This window comes from Rhinoderma darwinii, chromosome 3, assembly GCF_050947455.1.
Source record: "Rhinoderma darwinii isolate aRhiDar2 chromosome 3, aRhiDar2.hap1, whole genome shotgun sequence".
NCBI classification, from domain to species: domain Eukaryota; kingdom Metazoa; phylum Chordata; class Amphibia; order Anura; family Rhinodermatidae; genus Rhinoderma; species Rhinoderma darwinii.
The window spans coordinates 241348630-241370171 of record NC_134689.1 but is presented as its reverse complement, the minus strand read 5'-3'; the positions used below and the strand labels follow the sequence as shown (position 1 = coordinate 241370171).

The 21542-nt window shown below is 42.6% G+C and overlaps 1 protein-coding gene across 6 annotated transcripts in view; it reads right to left on the bottom strand.

Annotated features, from left to right (window-relative positions):
- IMPDH1 (inosine monophosphate dehydrogenase 1) overlaps nt 1-20711 on the bottom strand; it is a 62378-nt gene extending 41667 nt beyond the window's left edge. The window contains exons 1-2 of one of the 6 annotated variants that reach the window (XM_075857573.1): nt 20631-20711; nt 15494-15592 (exon numbers count right to left, since the gene is read on the bottom strand). In XM_075857573.1, coding sequence (XP_075713688.1) covers nt 15494-15591 — 98 coding nt within the window. In that variant the 5' untranslated portion in view covers nt 15592; nt 20631-20711. Of the gene's footprint in view, nt 1-6210; nt 6326-15493; nt 15593-19801; nt 19821-19883; nt 20092-20120; nt 20213-20630 lie in introns of those variants that run through there. The other 5 variants (XM_075857571.1, XM_075857570.1, XM_075857576.1 and 2 more) reach the window with 5 other exon arrangements.
- Between the last annotated feature and the right edge of the window lie 831 nt (nt 20712-21542).

Below are 21542 nucleotides of genomic sequence, written 5' to 3'. Positions count from 1 at the left end.
AACCTTCATCTTTCCGTCAATATAGCCCAATGAGTGCTTGATTTTTGCGGGACGAGTTGTATTTTTTCATGGCACCATTTGTTGTACCATATAAAGTACTGGGAAATGGGAAAATATTAACCCCTTAAGGACGCAGCCTAGTTTGGGCCTTAAGGCTCAGAGCCCATTTTTCAAATCTGACATATTTCACTTTATGTGGTAATAACGTCGGAATGCTTAAACCTATCCAAGCGATTCTGAGATTGTTTTCTCGTGACACTTTGGGCTTCATGTTCGTGGTAAAATTTGGTCGATATATTCAGTCTTTATTTGTGAAAAATTGCAATATTTAGAGAAAATTTACAAAAAATAGCATTTTTTAGAATTTAAATGCATCTGCTTGAAAAACAGACGGTTATACCACCCAAAATAGTTACTAGTTCACATTTCCCATATGTCTACTTTAGATTGGCATCGTTTTTTGAACATTATTTTATTTTTCTTGGACTTTACAAGGTTTAGAACATAAACAGCAATTTCTCATATTCTTAAGAAAATTTCAAAAGCCTTTTTTTGAAGGTGCCAGTTCAGTTCTGAAGTGGATTTGAGGGGCCTATGTATTAGAAACCCCCATAAAACACCCCATTTTAAAAACTAGACCCCTCAAAGTATTCAAAACAGCATATAGAAAGTTTTTTAACCCTTCAGGCATTTCACAGGAATTAAAGCAAAGTGGAAATGAAATTTGCAAATTTCATTTTTTCTGCTGAATTTCAATTTTATTCAATTTTTTTTTAGTAACAGAGAAGGTTTTACCAGAGAAACACTACTAAATATGTATTGTCCAGATTCTGCAGTTTTTAGAAATGTCCCACATGTGGCCCTACTGCGCTCGTGGACTAAAACACAAGCCCTAGAAGCAAAGAAGCACCTAGTGCATTTTGAGGCCTCTTTTTTATTAGAATATATTTTAGGCAGCATGCCAGGTTTGAAGAGGCGTTGAGGTATCAAAACAATGGAAACCCACCAGAAGTGACCCCATTTTGGAAATTACACCCCTCAAGGAATTAATTTATGGTTTTTGTTATCATTTTGACCGCACAGTTTTTTCACAGCACCTATTTGAATTGGGCTGTGAAATGAAAAAAATGATATTTTTTCCAATAAAATGTCATTTTTGATCAAATTTTCTTATTTTCACAGGGAACAACATACCCCATTTTGTTGCCCAATTTGTCCTTAGTGCGGCAATACCCCATTTGTGGTGATAAACTGCCGTTTGGGCCCATGGGAGGGCTCAGAAGGAAAGGAGCGCTATGTGTTTGTTGGAGTCCAGATTTTGCTGGATTGGTTTTCGGGTGCCATGTCGCATTTGCAGAGCCCCAGAGGTATCAAAGCAATGGAAACCCACCCGAAGTGACCCCATTTTGGAAACTACACCCCTCAAGGAATTCATTTATGGTTTTTGTTATCATTTTGACCGCACAGGTTTTTCACAGCACCTATTTGAATTGGGCTGTGAAATGAAAAAAATTATTTTTTTTCCAATAAGATGTCATTTTTGATCAAAATTTCTTATTTTCACAGGGAACAACATACCCCATTTTGTTGCCCAATTTGTCCTTAGTGCGGCAAGACCCCATTTGTGGTGATAAACTGCCGTTTGGGCCCATGGGAGGGCTCAGACGGAAAGGAGCGCTATGTGTTTGTTGGAGTCCAGATTTTGCTGGATTGGTTTTCGGGTGCCATGTTGCATTTGCAGAGCCCCAGAGGTATCAAAGCAATGGAAACCCACCAGAAGTGACCCCATTTTGGAAACTACACCCCTCAAGGAATTCATTTATGGTTTTTGTTATCATTTTGACCGCACAGTTTTTTCACAGCACCTATTTGAATTGGGCTGTGAAATGAAAAAAATGATATTTTTTCCAATAAGATGTCATTTTTGATCAAAATTTCTTATTTTCACAGGGAACAACATACCCCATTTTGTTGCCCAATTTGTCCTTAGTGCGGCAATACCCCATTTGTGATGATAAACTGCCCTTTGGGCCCATGGGAGGGCTCAGAAGGAAAGGACCACCATTTGGCCTACTGGAGCTTTTCTGGTGCTAAGTCATGTGTGCAGAAGCCCCTGAGGTACCAGTACAGTTGAAACCCCCGAGAAGTGACCCCATTTTAAAAACTACACCCCTTAAGACATTCATCTAGAGGTGTAGTGAGCATTTTGACCCCACAGGTACTGTGTAAAAGATAATGCGCAGCAGATGGTGCAGTGTGAGATTTGCAATTTTATATATGTATATGCCATTTCAGTGTCCAATATAGTGTGCCCAGCATGCGCCACCGGAGATATACACCCCTTAAATTGTAATGTGGGTTCTCCTGGGTACGACAATACCCTACATGTGGCTGTTATCAGCTGCCTGGGCATACGGCAGGGCTCAGAAGGGAAAGATGAGGGGGGTAAGCTGTGCGGAGTGCATCAGGGTAAATTAAAAATCAAGGGATGTATGATACATTTTAAAACAATCTTTTATACAGAGCCCTGGTTTTTCGGGACACGTGTCACATTGGTATATTGTGTTCTTCCTTATCCCCCTCTTATAGCAGACTCTGCACCTCTTTTGACTCTTTCCCTTTCCACCGGTTTGGGGAACTTCTCTTGGAAAGTGTTGCCCTGGTACGATGCGTGTGGCCTCGCTTCCAGAAGTACTGGGTGCCCCCCCTTCCTGGTCCCTAAAGATTAGGTCTTGAAATTCCAGGAAAGTTCCCCTCTGGCCTGCACATCGACGTAGCACATACGCATTGTACAAAGCCATCTGTATGATGTGCCCGGCCAGCTTCTTATACCACACCGCATGGCGCTGTAGGGCTTCAGGACTTGATTTGACAAGTCCATCCCTCCCATGTACCTATTGTAGTCCAGGATGCAGTCTGGTTTGGGGGTGGCCTTTCCTTCATATATCCTAAACCTGTAGGTATACCCTGATGCACTCTCACAGCTTATACATCTTCACGCCATACCTTGCCCTCTTACCCGGCAGGTACTGGCGGAATTGAACCCTCCCTTTAAAATGTACCAGGGACTCATCAATAGAAAAACACTTCTCGGGGGTGTATGCTTGGGAAAACCGGGCACTGGAACGGTCTAATAGGGGTCTCCGTTTATACAAACGGTCAAAACTGGGGTCATCTCGGGGTGGGCACGGCTCATTATCAGTATAATGTAAGAAGCGAAGTATTGCCTCATTTATTTATTTTTTTAGGTTCCAGTTCATTTCTGAAGTTGCTTTGAGGGGCCCATATATTAGAAACCCCTATCAAACACCCCATTTTAGAAACTAGACCCCTCAAAGTATTCACAACAGCATTTAGAAAGTTTATGAACCCTTTAGGTGTTTCACAGAAATTTAGAGCAAAGTAGAGGTGAAATTTACTCTTTTTATACCATTTTTTTTATAACACAAAAGGATTTATCAGAGAAACGCAACTCAATACTTATTGCCCAGATTCTGCAGTTTAGAGAAATATCCCCCATGTGGCTCTCGGGCGGTAATGGACTGAAGCACCGGCCTCCGAAGCAAAGGAGCACCTAGCGGATTTTGAGCCCTCTTTTTTATTAGGCACCATGTCCGGTTTGAAGAGGTCTTGTGGTGCCAAAACATTGGAAACCCCCCAAAAGTGACCCCAATTTGGAAACTAGACCCCTTGAGGAATCCATTGTAGTTTTCTTGGGGTGCATGCGGCTTTTTGATCAGTTTTTATTCCATTTTTAGGTGGCGTGGTGACTAATAAACAGCAATTCTACTATTGTTTTTGTATACTTTTTTTTTTGACAGCGTTCACCGTGCGCTATAAATGACATATTCACTTTATTCTGCGGGGCGATACGATCACGGCGATACCAGATGTTTATAGTTTTTTTTTATGTCTTATGGCGTTTGCACAATAAAATACGTTTTGTAAACAATCATTCACTTTTTGTGTTGCCTTATTCTAAGAGCCATAACGTTTTTATTTTTCAATCAATAAAGCCGTGCGAGGACTTATTTTTTGCGTAACGAACTGTATTTTCCATCAGTACCATTTTTAGGGACATGCGACTTTTTGATCTCTTTTTATTCCATTTTTTGGGAGGTGAAGTGACCAAACAATTGTGATTGTGGTACGGTTTATTAATATTTTTTTTTACGGCGTTCACCGTGCGGGATAAATAACAAAATAATTTTGTAGCTCAGGCCGTTACGGACGCGGCGATACCAATTATGTATAGTTTATTTGTTTGTTTATATATTTTTATTAATAATAAAGGACTGATAAGGGAAAAAGTGGGACTTTTACTTTTATTACTTTTAAAACTTTTATTTTCTTATTTTTACACATCTTTTTTTAACTTTTTTTTTACTTTATTACTTTGTCCCACTAGGGGACATGAGGGCAGGAGGCCCTGATCGCTATTCTAATACACTGCACTACATGCGTAGTGCAGTGTATTAGAACTGTCAGCTACTCACTGACAGCAAGCATAGTGGGTCCTGACGTTGTCAGGACCCACTAGACTTCCGTCTATGGCATAGCCGGACGCCATTGTTTGGTGTCCGGTTGCCATAGTCACCATCGCCGGCCGCTATCGCGTAGCAGGCCGGCGATGGCAGTTTAACCCCTAAAAAGCCGCGATCTCTATAGAACGCGGCTTTTAAGGGGTTAATCAGCGGGGACACAGCGATCGGTCCCCGCTGTAGGAGCTGTGACAGCTGCTGAACAAGACAGCAGTGTCACAGCTCCTGTATGTGTCGGGAGGACGGCCGAAACGGCCGTTACTCCCGAGACGTACTATTACGGCATGGAGCGCGAACGATACAGCTGCCATGACGTAATAGTACGTCAAGGAGCGGGAAGGGGTTAATCTTTGTGAAGAGGAAAATGGAAAACCAAAAAAAAACAACAAACTGATTCCTTCATTGTTTTGCACATTTTTTACGGCGTTCAGCATGCAACTAAAACGACATGTCTGTAGGTCAATACGATTATGGCGATACCAAGTCTATAGTTTTTTTTAAAACGTTAGAAGGAAAATAAAAAAATTTGGAGAAAATAAATTAATTTTGTGTGCCAAATTCTGAGAGCCATAACATTTTTCCATCGATTTAGCAGTATGAGGGCTTATTTTGCATTATATACTGCAATACTAATTTATTGCAGTATATCGTATTCTGACAGACTCCAAGGGCAGGGCTTAATATGCAAATATGGAAGGCATTGGGGCTTTCATTAGGACCCCAGGCTGCCAAGCCAACGCTTAATAGGGTGACGATGGGATGTCAGAGGGGGTCACCCCCCTCTTTTTAATGCTTAAAATACAGTGGTCAATATTAACCGCAGATGTAAACAGTCCTTACACACACGCTTCGCATCCCATCCATAAGCATTTGGTGTAATACAAAATGTCTTTTTCATGGGCCTTACGGGTTAAGTATCATGCAAAAGTTACGTTAAAAAAGCCACAAAATGTAAAAATAATCCCTTATTCTATATAAGGTGACTGTATAATAGTGCAGATCCTGAACAGCTAGGATGATGGGAAACTGAAAACTACAATTGCTGACAAGTTCCCCTTAAAGCACCAGCGTTGAGATCTCAAAACTGCTGACTGGGTAATATTAGGGGAGGAAAAGAGCATTTTAAGCTTGCCTTTTTATCGGTTATGCAAGTTTTAGGACTGAGAAAATTATGTTTAAATTCCCCCAACGTGCTGATCGCAATGTGCCACTAAGGCAGGACTTCATGTGCAAATGCTCCTGCACGCTACAAGCCCCACCACTCTGCTCTGATTGTGACGTGGCTAGCAGTCTCCTAACAGGCCGCTAGAGCAGTCAAACAGTAGAGAGCGGTGCTCACTGCGGTTTATCTGTCATGCAATTTGGATGACCGAGGGAAAAAAAAAAAAAAAAGTTTAAAGTGCCCTTCCCTTCCCCTATATCACCCTGTCAGCCGTTTTGGGGCATCAAAACTGCTGAAAGTTTCCCTTTAAATCTGATCATGTTAATTGATAATTTTTGAAAACTGATCCGAACGTGTTCTTATGAAGCATTAACAAAACAAGGGGCGCACATACATATATATATATATGGAAAAGGGTAGCTGTGCCAATAGACAAGGGGCCTTTCATACAGTGGCACTGGAAAACACATGACAGTGATTAGAAGAGAATAGAAAGAAAACACTTGCCATTCTGGATTCTTTAGTAATAAAGCTGGTGGTGAAAGCTCACTGCTGGCTCTACTGTCCCGCTCCATTATCGGCATAACATGCAGGCAACCGTGACAGACTTACAATTATTTATTTTGATCTGGAATATGGGAGGAGAAGGGTCACTGTTACAGACTTTCCTTCCTCTTTGACCAAGTAAACTAAAGATCTATAATTTTTAAAGTTAAAAACTAATGCACACTGCTAACCTAAATCCACATTTCTTTACAAGGCAGTGAATGGAAAGGTTTTAAAAATAATTTCCTTCCAAAAGTATTAAAATAAAATGGAAACACACAAAATAATGAACCATGTCCTTAAATTGCAGTTTTCTATCAAGCGGTTAAAAATCAGTCTATGCTATTAGTTATATCCGTTACTGGGAACGTTGGTTGACCATCAGTACAGATCCCAAAAACATTGTCATCTCGTGTTAACAGACCTACTGAATAGGAATCTGCCTAGTGCTTGCAAAAGTATTAACTGCAGAGATATACAACCTATTTGAAAAGGCATTCAAGCAACACATGTCAATTAGACTTAACAAAAGACTTCAAAAGTTGTGGGTCAAGGAGCAGGGAGCCCTGTCGACTAGTGGAAAAGCGGTTCTGGGCACCCATTATCAACTCAGATTGTCGCATATACCCTTACTGCTTCTCCTGCTAAGGCTATGTTCACACAGTTTTTTTGCAGGCGGAATTTCTGCCTCAAAATTCCGTTTGGAAGTTTGAGGCAGATTTTCCTCTCCCTGCACGCCATTGAGTGCCGCGGGCATAAAACGCTGCGAAATACGCCTTCTCTGCCTCCCATTGATGCCAATGGGAGGTCAGAGGTGTACATGCCCGCAGATAGGGCATGTCGCTTCTTTTTCCCACGAGGCGGTTTTACCGCTCGCGGGAGAAAACCGCCCCTGCCTCCCATTGAAATTAATGGGAGGCATTTTAGGGCCGTTTGACGTTTTGCGGCACGGTTTCCGTGTCAAAAATACTCTGTGTGAACATAGCCTAAGAGACCGTAAACATTTGAGCTTGCCAGTGTTTACTGTTTTGCTGTGGTTGTAAAAGGACCAAATATAATTCACATGCCATAGTAAATAAAGTAGCACGGTAGTATTTGTGTATTTATGAAATTAAAAGGAAACAAAGTATTATATTTAGTGTAACAGTTTATGCAAGAAACATTATTGGTAGATTCACCAAAACATCATGCATAATCAATAAATATTATGTACAATGTTTTGCATAATGCTCATCTGTCATCCATTACAGCTGCCATCGGTAAGCGGAACCAATTCTATTGGTCCATTTAGATTTAAATAAGTCGCTATGACTTTCTGGCACCACACCAAGACGAAGGCTTTGAGCCGAATCGCGCGTTGGGGTGTGACGCCAGGTAGCCACTTACATTTCTAATGGGTACGTTTCCATTATGGAGATATACATCTCATTTATGCATCGTTTCATGGACTAACTATCTAAATGTGACTAGAACAGCATTAAACCACTATCACTATTGGATGTGGGAGTTTGCATTTAGATGGAGTATAAATTATCTCTCCCCCCCCCACTTGTTGTCATTCTAAACATTGTTAAATAATAGTGTGTGCACCATTTGGTTCAATGCTGTGATATTTTGTATCTCGTATTTATGTCCATTTAACATGGTTTCTACCCAGATGACCACGAACACTGTGGCAAATTATCTCTGGAATAAATTTAAAAAAATTAGTGTGTGTGTGTGTGTGTGTGTGTGTGTGTGTGTGTGTGTGTGTGTGTGTGTGTGTGTGTGTATACACACTATATATATATATATATATATATATATATATATATACACACATAATTTTTATATATCTCCCATGCACGTGTTTTTAATTGAATGGGTTAATTCTGCAAATGGGGATACCAAAAATATAATCTCACATCTCTCTTACCCTTAGCAGGCATATATCTATACATACATATTTTTGGATTCAATAAAATGTATACTTTTTATGATGCATCAGGGTTTGACACACTTCTTTGATGTTGGCGATTATTCTAATTTGACCAAGTTGACACCACTTCTTATTTTTCATGATATAGGGCAAATGTAGGCTACATACGAGATATACATATGGGATAATTCTCAATGAAGTAGGAGGGGGGTATATGGTCGATCTCGGTTTTGGTATAGTATCATGCATAATCAAAGTTGTTTATAGTGGGGACCACAAATTTACCAGGTTTCAGCCCAATCAAAGCAAGACAGCTATAAAATCATAGATACAGCTGCTCTATATAGGATACAAGGTAGCTGTATCTCAAAGTAAAATGAAGTCAATAAAAAGGAATTAGAAAGTTGCACCAAACACACCGATACACTTTTTTTTAATGACCGCGTTCATGCATGTGACAGCTGCAGCAAGACACTGGTGTCCGCGGTCATATGCGGCATCACACCTGAGGCCATTGATTGGCTGCCGCAGTCACGTGCCTTAACGACCTGTCATCCCTCCCAGACAAGTCAAGAAAGACCGGCAGACACCAGCGAAGCAGCGGGGGATTGAACATGCAAGAATGTTCAGGTTTTTTTACCCACTTACCTTCTCTTGGCAAATGTTTTTTAAAGTGCCAGACAGCCCCTTTAACCCCTTCCCCCTGCTTGCATTCTGGGCCCTAATGACCAAGCTATTTTTTACGTTTTCCATCGTCACATTCAAAGAGCTATAACTTTTTTATTTTTGCGTCGACATAGCTGTAGAAAGTCTTATTTTTTGCAGGACAAGTTGTATTTTTTAATAGCACCATTTTGGGGTACATATAATTTATTGATTAACTTTTATAAACTTTTGTGGGGGGGGGGGGTAGAAGTAAACCTGAAATGTCACCCCTCTTTTTTGCGTCCTAAATCTATGCTGTTTACCGTGTGGTATAAATAACACAACTTTATTCAGCGGGTTGTTGTGATTGCAACCATACCAAATTTGTATCGATTTTGTATGTTTTACTATTTTTACACAGTGAAAACACTTTTTTTCAAAATTTGTTTTTGTGTCTCCATATTTGAAGAGCCATAACTTTTTTTTATTGTTCCGCCGATGCAGTTGTATGGGGGCTTGTTTGTTGCGGGACGACTTGTAGTTTCTATTGATACCATTTTGGAGTAGATACGACTTTTTGATCACTTTTTTTTTTTAAAGTCAGGATTCACAGAATTTTTTATTTATTTTATTACAGCGTTCAACATGCGGGTTAAATAATGTAACAGCTTTATAGTCAGGGTCGTTACGCAGGCGCCGATACTAAATATGTGTAACTTCTTTGCTTTATTTTGTTTTTTAATAGTAAAGCATTTTTGTAAGTGGAAAAAGTGGGTTTTTCATTTTTTTTTTTTATTAACTATTCAATTTTTTTTTACTCTACTAGGGGACTTCACTATGCAATCCTCCGATCGCTATTATAATACACTGCAATACTTTTGTGTATTACTGCCTGTCCGTTTAAAACAGACAGGCATCTGCTAGGTCATGCCTCCGTCATGATCTAGCAGGCATTCACTACAGGCAGACCTGGGGGTCTTTATTAGGCCCCCCGGCTGCCATAGAAGACACAGACACTAAGTGATCTTATCGCCGGGTGTCAGTGGGATGAGAGGGAGCTCCCTCCCTCTCTCCAAAACCACTCAAATGCGGCACACGTCATTTAGTGCCACATCTGAGGAGTTAAACGGGAGAGATAGATACTAATATCGATCTCACACATTCGAGCAGGGACGCCCCCAGCCATCAGCTGCCTCTGGTAGTTGAGAGCAGGGAGATTTATCAGCTCCCGGCTCGGTTTACTTTATTTTGATGCAGCGCCGTGAAAAGGCTATTGCATCAGAATAAAGCCCACTAATGACCGCCGTGAAAAGGCTAATCGGCAGTCATTAAGGGGTTAAAGGCAGGGGCAACATTTTGTTGCCTGCAAGTCACAGTAAAACCGCAGAATGTTTTCCTACAAGAAACTTGGTGGCCGTGACGAAACATTAGTCAGTGAGTACATTAATGTTATGATTTTACCTAAAGTTGCAGGGGACCATATATTGTGGTTTCGCTCATATTTAAAGCTATGGTCTAGTTTTACGTGACTAAAGCTTATTTATAGCATGAAGAAAACTTGTGCAACTTTCTAACAAACTATTACTTCCCCTCTAGCAAGATCAATGCTTGCCAACATTCTGGTTTACATGCAGAAGCTGAAAATCCAGCATATGTATTCAGCCTCTGGGTGTGAACAAGACTTGATCGCAGGCAGAGATCTTGTAAACTATGGACCCAATACAGGGTATATTAGAAAGTTGAAGAAGCTTTAATTATGCCATGATCCTAGGCAGTGGAAAATCTCTTTGGCTGAGAGGGCCTGAAAACTGATGCAAAACCTTCATGTGTTGCATGCAGGTTTTACCCTTTGCGTAGAAATAAGTGAAATTTGATGCTAATCCACAAGGCTGAAACAGATGAAAATTTGCATGATTTCAGATGCAAAACAGATATTTCCTTCTGCAATTCAATAGGGTTTTTTACATGCATTGTACTGTACACATTGATGCAGGTTTTCGGGGCTCTAGCCGCACTGAAAACCTGCAACAAGAACGCCACGTCCAAATATAGAACGTCCATGGGGAAACTCCTGTAAAAAAGGGATTCCAATGTATAGCCTAATAGACCACAATAAAACTCAAATATGGAACAGAACTCCTATATTGCAAGCAAAGGGCAACCACAGCCCGTTCTCAATGCCTTTTTACCTAACCATGCGCAACAACCTCCATAAACTCCTATGCTAAAAATCTTGTACACGCATTACCAGATGCTTCTGGAATGGTGGGCAAATCGACCATTGCTTTTTGTTTTCCGGTCAAGAAGCTACAGGTGTCACAGTTTTTCTAATAAGCGGATGTCCTGGCCATAGCGAGTATTTTAACGTTTCCCGGGATTGTACAAACAACCAATTTTAGGCTGCATTTAAAGCTTGTAAGGGTATGTGCACACACACTAATTACGTCCGTAATTGACGGACGTATTTCGGCCGCAAGTACCGGACCGAACACAGTGCAGGGAGCCGGGCTCCTAGCATCATACTTATGTACGATGCTAGGAGTCCCTGCCTCTCCATGGAACTACTGTCCTGTACTGAAAACATGATTACAGTACGGGACAGTTGTCCTGCAGCGAGGCAGGGACTCCTAGCATCGTACATAAGTATGATGCTAGGAGCCCGGCTCCCTGCACTGTGTTCGGTCCGGTACATGCGGCCGAAATACGTCCGTCAATTACGGACGTAATTAGTGTGTGTGCACATACCCTAATGTATATTCTGTAGCAGTCCAATAAAAAAATAAATAAATAAACACATTGAACCTGTGTGTATGTATTATTTTCCTTGGACACACTGAATGCAAAGAGATCACACGACTTTAGGCCAATTGCTTCAAAGTTCAACACAATTTCATTGTTAGGTCCAAAATTCTGTGCCGATTAACTTCATATTTTATAGGGGTTGCAGATCTGTTTTTCTGATCGTTACAAAAACGGATCTGACACTTAAAACAGAGTCTGTTTGCACGTTAGCAAACAGCGGTATAAAAGTTTATCTTTTACCCCAATGCAAGCCCTATGATACACCTCACTGGTATGTACATCTTCCTTTTCGTTACCTTATCGCTAACTGGCAGTGCCAGCTGTTTGTTAGATGTGCTGTCAGGCTCCCTTTAAATGTGCGGCCCCAATAAAAGGACAGCAATTTATAACTGTGCTTGAGTGCCAAACTCTTCAAAAGAAAGAGTACTGACAAATTTTGTCCTTTATTAAAATAAAAGCGCAAAAATAGATGAAGGCCTCTGTATAAGGCTACATGCACACGTTGCATATTTTGCAGCAGAAAATACGCACCAAAACCTCAGCAATACGTGGGAAATTCGCAGGTAAAAACTGCATCAGATCGCGCATATTTTGATGTATTTTCATTGCGGTTTTTAAGTTTTGATGCGTAAATCGCAGCGTTTTGGTGTGATTTTCCTCTACACTAGACAGATGGAAATCGCAAGCGGAAACGTAAGATAAATGGACATGCTGCAGATTTTAAAGTCCAGTACTGTATTATGCTGCGGTTTTGCCGCACGCGAATATGCGTGGCAAAACCACACGCAATACGCATCGTGTGCATTGACCCTAAGGGTATGTTCACACGCAAACTCAAAAACGTCTGAAAATACGGATCTGTTTTCAAGGGAAAACAGTTCCTGATTTTCAGACGTTTTTTTAAGCCACCCGCGATTTTCACTGCCGTCTTTGGAGCTTTTTTTCAAGAGTCTATGAAAAACGGCTCCAAAAACGTCCCAAGAAGTGACCTGCACTTTTTCGCGGCTGTTTTTCAAAACGGCCACGTAAAAAAACAGCCCATCGGAACAGAACGCCGTTTTCCCATTGCAATCAACGGGCACATGTTTGGAGGCGTTCTGCTTCCGATTTTTCGGGCGTTTTTTTCGCGTTGCCGTTTTTCAAAACAGCCGCGTAAAAAAACGGCGGCGAAAAAGTGCAGGTCACTTCTTGGGACATTTTTGGAGCAGTTTTTCATAGACTATTGAAAACCGCTACAAAAACGGCCGTAAAAAACGCGAGTTGCTAGAAAAACGTATGAAAATCAGGAGCTGTTTTCCCTTGAAAACAGCAACGTATTTTCATATATTTTTGACTCCGCGTGTGAACACACTCTAAGGCTATGTTCACACAGAGTTTTTTGCAGGCGGAAATTCTGCCTCAAAATTCTGTTTGGAAATAGGGCATGTCCCTTCTTTCTCCGTCTCGCGGGAAAAAGATGCCTCCGCCTCCCAATGAAAATCAATGGGAGGCATTTTCGGGCCGTTTTTGACGTGTTGTGGCGCGGTTACCACGTCAAAAAACGCTGTGTGAACATAGCCTAAGAGTGTATACTAGAGTAGCGGTCATTATTCAGTCTTAGGAGGGCAGGAAAGGCGAGCGCAATGCTGGATTTAAAAACAATAAAATAAGACGGGACGAAGCCATTTTTTGACTTGCATTTTTCACTCCCCGCATTCCAAGAGCCATAACGTTTTTTATTTCTCTGTCAATAGAGTGGCATGAGGGCTTATTTTCTGTGGGAGGAGTTGTAGTTGCTTTTGGTACCATTTATAGTTCCATATAATTTACTGGCAAACTGGAAAAAAAAAATTGCGGGCTGAAGTTGGGAAAAAACTGCCATTCCTCAATTGTTTTTTGTGTTATGTTTTTACGGCTTTCCCCGTGCAGTAAAAACTAAAAAAACGTATCTTTATTTTGAGGCTCAATACGATTACGGTGATACCAAATTTATATAGGTTTGTTTTATATTTTACTACCTTTTATTGATAAACTTTTTGTTCTAAAAATAAAAAGATTTGGTGTCGCCACATTCTGAGAGCAATAACTTTATTTTTTCATCGACTGAGCGGTGTGAGGGCTTATTTTTAGCGGGACAAGCTGTAGTTTTTATTGGTACCATTTTTTGGTATGTAAAAGTTACATTTTTTTTTTTTTTTTTGAGAGCGAAGTTGACCAAAAATCCATCAATTTCGGCGGTTTACATCTTTTATGGCATTTTTTTTTTTTTTACACACTTTATTAGCCCCCCTAGGGGACTTGAACAGACAATCGTTAGTACAATATACTGCAATAATAACGTATTGCAGTATATCATCATATTTACAGGCTTTGTTAATGGGGTGATAAGCGGTCGGAGTGGGCCCCCTCTTTTCAACGCCTCAGATGCTGCAGTCGCGATTGACCACAGCATTTGAGGGGTTAAGCAGCCAGGAACAGCGCGATCGCTGCTGCCGGCTGTCCGCTTTAAAATACAGCAGACACCCTCTGCAAATGAAGCGCGCCCCAAAACATCACCCACTGCACCTGCGTAATAGCACGTACAGGTGCTCGAAGGGGTTAAATAAAAAAAAAATCAGGCTACAACCAACAGATTTAGGACCCCTGTGGTTTTGACGTGCAATTACTCTGTGTGCACTCTAAATTGCATTGCAATCTTAACCAAATCGCTGTTTACACTGGCATCATGACTTTCATTTTTACAGGTGCGATGACTAATATAACATAATGGATCTCACAAATGTATAAGGAATCTGTCTGGTTAACAGTTTGTCTTACAGGATAGTATCAAGCAGAATGGCCGTCCAAGAGCAAAGAAACCAGACGCAAAAGAAATAATGCAAGAGTGAATATAGCCCAAACCGTATGCAGTAAGTGGCAGCTGCTAACAGATAGTCTACACAGCCACAAATCAAGTGCTACATTTCTATTTGTCACTGTCAGAGAAATGGAGCACCAAACACAATAAAAAATATCTGACGACATCAGCCCAGAATCTCGGACCTAAAAACTAAATATAGTGTTCAAAGTTGGAACTGCACATTACAAACAACCTGTTTATTTCAATTAACTGTATTTGAAAATGCAACATAACACTAAAGATAAGAAAGTTCAGATCTGGTCCAGATGGTTGGAGACATCCGAATCTGCGGTTTAAAAGGTGGAGAAACTTCTGATTGGGTTGGGGAGAATGGGGCATGGGATAAATGTGGTATAACTGTTTTCTTGTGAGGCATTGACAGGGCACAGTTCATGTATGCTATATATGTACTACATCTCTTCTGATAATATTGCAGTATAGTGCCTAGCAGATACCTTGTACTTTGTCTTGTTTATATTGTTTTATTTACTGTACTTGTTTTGTACTGTAATAAATTGCAAAAGTTTTGGAAAAATAAAGCCTTTTTAAAAAAAGAAAAGGTCACATTTCCTAAAGAGGTAGTCCCATTTTAATAATTTATAGCATATCCACAGGAAAGGTCAGATACATGCCGGTCCCACCTCCGGTACCCTAATCTAGTGGGAGATGTGGGGGTCTAGTGACCACGGTTCTCTTCCATTGAGTTCTGTAACTCCCATAGACTTCAAAAGAGTGTGCAGCATATAAGCTCAGTCACCTCTCCGTTGAAGTCAATGGAGCAAAAAGTAGGCAGGAATCAGCCAGCGACCCATTCTCCCAAAAGACGAGGATCCTAGAGGTGGGGACCTGAATGTATCAGGCATTTATGTGGTATCCTGTGGATATGCCATAAGTGATTACAATGGGAACACCCCTTTAAGGACCAGAGGTCATCAGTAACTGCAGCAAGATTAAAGAATGGAATATCCTGTATATCTGATGAGTGATAACTAGATACTTACTTGTATGTAAGGCCATCAGAATTTGCAAAAAGCTGTTGCGCAGTAAGCCCATCTTCAGGAACGTATCCAGTACCACCACTGATCAAGTAGTCTGCCATGCTGAAAGAAAAATACAGAAACATTAACAAAATTTAGTACATACACACAAAACCAGTCTAGATTCTGTTACTGTCAGTTTTAAAAGTAACAGTTTACTCCATAGTTTAGAAGACTCCATACTAGTATTACACAATCTGTGCTCCAGCTGTAAAGCAGATGCACATTCCAGTCAAAGGCATAGTTTCCTAATGGATGTATAACCAACTCCTAAGACTATACTACACCGAGTGAAGTGAATTACATGCTGCCTTCTGAGGGCAGAAAACAGGAGACCGGCACGCCGACTTCAGCGTTATGTCTTATGTGTGACCATGATGGAGTTTGGTTCAATTTAGTTTATTAGTTACAGCACTCGGAGCCTGCAGTCCGGCGTATTTATGAGCTGTGGGATTTCCCTGCCCACTTACAACTGATTTAGGCTGGGTTCACACGAGGTCATTACGTCTGTAATGGATGGAACATAATTCGGCCGCAAGTCCCGGACCGAACACCTTGCAGGGGGCCGGGCTCCTAGCATCACAGTTATATACGACGCTAGGAGTCCCTGCCTCTCCGTGGAACTACTGTCCCGTACTGAAAACATGATTACAGTACGGGACAGTTGTCCGGCAGCGAGGCAGGGACTACTAGCATCGTACATAACTATGATGCTAGGAGCCAGGCTCCCGACACGGTGTTCGGTCCGGGACTTGCGGCCGAAATACGTTGGTCCAATACGGACGTAATGTGCTCGTGTGAATCCAGCCTAACAGTTTGGGTTGATTTAAGTGGAGTGGTTTTTTGGCACTTGCCTCCATTTTTGTAACGCTGCAAAAAAAAAAAAAAAAACACCGCCATTTGGCATCAATTACAAACATCACTGCAAAGAGTGACAAAAACGACTCACTTATTACACCCTAGTAGTAAGAAAGTGGTCACCCTGCAGCTCACAATACGCAGGACTCCAGGCGTAAGTTGCTGTAGTAATAAACAAAGTTTAGGGTATGTTCACATAAGGTAAAAACGGCTGTAAAAAATGGAGCGGTGTTCAAGGGAAAACAGCCTCTGATTTTCATCCGTTTTTGAAACCACAAATGTTTTTTTTCGGGCATTTTTGGCGGTCTTTTTTTCTATTGACAATGAAAACCGGCTCCAAAACCAGCTCAAAGTGTGACATGCACTTCTTTTTACAGGGTGTTTTTTTACGCGCCGTGTTTTCAAACAACCGCGTAAAAAAACGCCCCATCAGAATGCAGTTTTTCGCATTGAAATCAATGAGCAGATGTTTGGAAGCGTTCAGCTTCCGGGCTTTTCAGCTATTTTTCGGGGCGTTTGCGCCCCGAAAAACTTCAGAAAATAAGCCACGTAAACATACCCTTAGCTACACTACAATACCCCTAAGAATATGGGTGACACGGAGTAGGTATGGCTCAGTCATACTGCATACACAACAATCCCCTAAGGCTATGTTCACACACTAGAGATTTGCCATAGGCAAATCCACCAAGGACTTTTTAAAAATACCACAGTAGGAATCCGAGCCGACACTCGGGTTTCTGCCGTAGGCTGGCCAACAATCTGCGGCAATGAGAATTCTGTAGATTTTAAAATCCGCATTGCAGTCATTATTCCGCGCAGTATTATACCAGAAACCCCTCATTCACACGCATAGCCAGCGGAACGTCAGCAGTATTATACCAGAAACCCCTCATTCACACGGATAGCCAGCGGAACGTCAGCAGTATTATACCAGAAACCCCTCATTCACACGCACAGCCAGCGGAACGTCAGCAGTATTATACCAGAAACCCCTCATTCACACGCACAGCCAGCGGAACGTCAGCAGTATTATATCAGAAACCCCTCATTCACACGCACAGCCAGCGGAACGTCAGCAGTATTGTATCAGAAACCCCTCATTCACACGCACAGCCAGCGGAACGTCAGCAGTATTATACCAGAAACCCCTCATTCACACGCACAGCCAGCGGAACGTCAGCAGTATTATACCAGAAACCCCTCATTCACACGCACAGCCAGCGGAACGTCAGCAGTATTATATCAGAAACCCCTCATTCACACGTACAGCCAGCGGAACGTCAGCAGTATTGTATCAGAAACCCCTCATTCACACGCACAGCCAGCAGTATTATACCAGAAACCCCTCATTCACACGCACAGCCAGCGGAACGTCAGCAGTATTGTACCAGAAACCCCTCATTCACACGCACAGCCAGCGGAACGTCAGCAGTATTGTACCAGAAACCCCTCATTCACACGCACAGCCAGCGGAACGTCAGCAGTATTGTACCAGAAACCCCTCATTCACACGCACAGCCAGCGGAACGTCAGCAGTATTGTACCAGAAACCCCTCATTCACACGCACAGCCAGCGGAACGTCAGCAGTATTGTACCAGAAACCCCTCATTCACACGCACAGCCAGCGGAACGTCAGCAGTATTGTACCAGAAACCCCTCATTCACACGCACAGCCAGCGGAACGTCAGCAGTATTATACCAGAAACCCCTCATTCACACGCACAGCCAGCGGAACGTCAGCAGTATTATACCAGAAACCCCTCATTCACACGCACAGCCAGCGGAACGTCAGCAGTATTATACCAGAAACCCCTCATTCACACGCACAGCCAGCGGAACGTCAGCAGTATTATACCAGAAACCCCTCATTCACACGCACAGCCAGCGGAACGTCAGCAGTATTATACCAGAAACCCCTCATTCACACGCACAGCCAGCGGAACGTCAGCAGTATTATACCAGAAACCCCTCATTCACACGCACAGCCAGCGGAACGTCAGCAGTATTATACCAGAAACCCCTCATTCACACGCACAGCCAGCGGAACGTCAGCAGTATTATACCAGAAACCCCTCATTCACACGCACAGCCAGCGGAACGTCAGCAGTATTATACCAGAAACCCCTCATTCACACGCATAGCCAGCGGAACGTCAGCAGTATTATACCAGAAACCCCTCATTCACACGCACAGCCAGCGGAACGTCAGCAGTATTATACCAGAAACCCCTCATTCACACGCATAGCCAGCGGAACGTCAGCAGTATTATACCAGAAACCCCTCATTCACACGCACAGCCAGCGGAACGTCAGCAGTATTATACCAGAAACCCCTCATTCACACGCACAGCCAGCGGAACGTCAGCAGTATTATACCAGAAACCCCTCATTCACACGCACAGCCAGCGGAACGTCAGCAGTATTATACCAGAAACCCCTCATTCACACGCATAGCCAGCGGAACGTTAGCAGATTGTCAGGCTTTAGGCATGGAATCTGCATTTAAAACAGGACCCGGAGTGTTAACATGACCTAACATGTACCCAATATTACCTCACGCACACGTCACGTTTTTTTTTGTCAGGGTGCTATCCGTTTTCTTAACTGACAGCACCCTGACATTCATTTCAAAGGGGCCAAGCACACTTCCGTCGTTTTAACAGAACCGTGCGGCCGTTCCGTCAAACACAGGACAGGTCCGTCAAAAACGGACAGGAGTAGGAACAGTCTTGGCCTTTTTTTTTATTTGGTCCGTGAAACAACGGACTGCACACGGAGGCCCTCCGTGTGCGGTCCGTGTTTCACGGATCAGTCATACAACGGAAGCGTGCATGCAGCATGGTCACTTCTCACAAGCAGGAGACACCCAATAGAAGAGTAGGAAATGTAAACCCCCAGCAGCTTCCCTGTCAGCAGACATAGATTAAATGGGTACAATACAGCAGCAGTCCGTGTTCTGCTGATGGACTGAAGAAAAAAAAAAAATTATGTAGAGAACCGTACATGCGGTTTCAGAAAACATGAACGTAGCTTTATCAAAAAGACACAAACATGTCTACTAAGTAAGTATCGTTATAACAGGGACAATGTGGCATCTGAGGAGTGACATAAGCAGCAGTGACTGCTCACAGATTCCAGTTCCTGTTTGAAAGCGATAAAAGTGAAAGACACCCAAGAGCAGAGATTTAGGGATCATGGGGCTGCACTAGACGCAGCATAAAGCAGTAATCCGCGGTCATCTCCCAGCCTGCCGCAGCCGTAACAACTACACGGAGGCGCAGTCCTGCAGCTCTATGGCCTGCGTTTTAGCAGTAAATGAATGAGAATCAGTGAGGACAAGTAGCATTCTCCTCACAAGCAGATGACAGGCAGCGAGCAGTGACAGGCGAGCATCGCATCTACAGAACACACCGTGCAGCAGCAGGCCTTCTCCCTCCACCACAGACAGACAGGTAAATACACCCATAGGAGAACAATACGTATGTATACACACACTGCAGAACACACGCGTCCCCCGGGGAGGAGCACTCTCACTGCTAGACGGCCGCTCCTCACAACGAGCCGCGATCACGGTGCAGGATCCTCAAGAATAACGGCCTGACTGCCAGACGATGCAAACACATAAACCGTCTGCAAAGGGGGCGGGGCCTGGCCATCAGTAGCCTCCTCCCCCTTTCATTTTTTTCCGCCCCGTCTGCCTGGTTTCAAACACGAGCGCCGCAGGGCTTACTTCACTCTCCCACCCTCAGGGAGGCAATGGTGAACCGTATACGGCTAATCATTAGTCCAAATATCCCCGTCACCTCAGTAACCCTCTGGATAGGGGGCAAAAGCGCATGCGCAGTATCTAGGGGCGCCACAGCCACGTGGGCGGCGGAAGCAAACAGCAGCAACACGTGGGCACAAAATATAACACAGGAGAACGAGTGTTCGAAGCATAGAACCCTGCAGCCGCATGCCCGACCGCCTAGCTGACCGCGTGCTACGCGACTGGTGTGCACAGAGGCAGCACGGCAATACAAGCCATGCCCTCACCACAAATACACGTTACTTCTCGTCTGTATTCCAGAGCGCAGCATACCGAGCTGTATCTCAGTAGGTTTGTCTGACTGAAGAAGCGCTTCAACCCCCATCTGAACGAAGCCCCTGACAGCTGCTACTAAACAGGGCGCCGGCAGACAATGAAGTGCAGGTTTGTCAGGAGACACGAAGCTTAGCATGTGTCAGCAGATATACAGACCCAGCCGCGTGTCAGCTTCGCCCCCGGCTCCTTACGGTAGTCTGACGCTGCTGCTACCACGTTGCTCCGAGCCACACCTCAGCCAGCACAAGGCGGCCCCGGCTCTGTGGTCATATAGAGCAGTGGACTCTGTTATCACTAACATCGCAGGTTTGATACGATTGTAAAATGTCGCACGACTTGTAATAACCAAAGTACTGAAACACACACAAAATATACAGATTAACCCCTTAATGACAGAGCCATTTTTTCCATTTCGATTTTCACTCTCCTTGTTCCAAGAGCCATGTTTTCCGTCACTAGAGCGGTGTGAGGGCTTATTTTTTGCGGGAGGACTTGTGGTTTCTAATGGCACCATTTAATGTACTGAGAAACTGAAACAAAAGTCTTTGCGTGTTGAAATTGGAAAAAACTTCAATTCCTACGTTATTTTTCGGTTCTCGGTTTTACGGCTTTCACTGTGCGCTAAAAACAACAACGTAACTTTTTATTCTGTGGCTCAATACGATTACCGTGATAGCAAATTTATATAGTTTTTTTTTATATTTTATTACTTTAAGAAAAAACAAAAAAAACGTTTTGTTAAAAATAAAACCGTTTTGTTTCATCACATTCTGAGAGCCATAACTTTTTTTTCTTTTTCCATGAATTGAGCGGTGTGAGGGCTTATTTTTTGCGGGACGAGCTGTAGTTCTTATTGGTACCATTTTTTGGTACATGTGACTTTTTGAGCAGTTTATTACATTTTGACCAAAATACAGCGATTTTGTCGTTTTCTATTTTTTGTTTTTTATGGCGTTCACCTTGCGAGTTAAATAATGGTATATTGTAATAGTTCAGACTTTTACAGATGCAGCAATACCAATTTATTTTTTTTTACATTACTTTAGGGGAAAAATGTGAAAAGTTTTT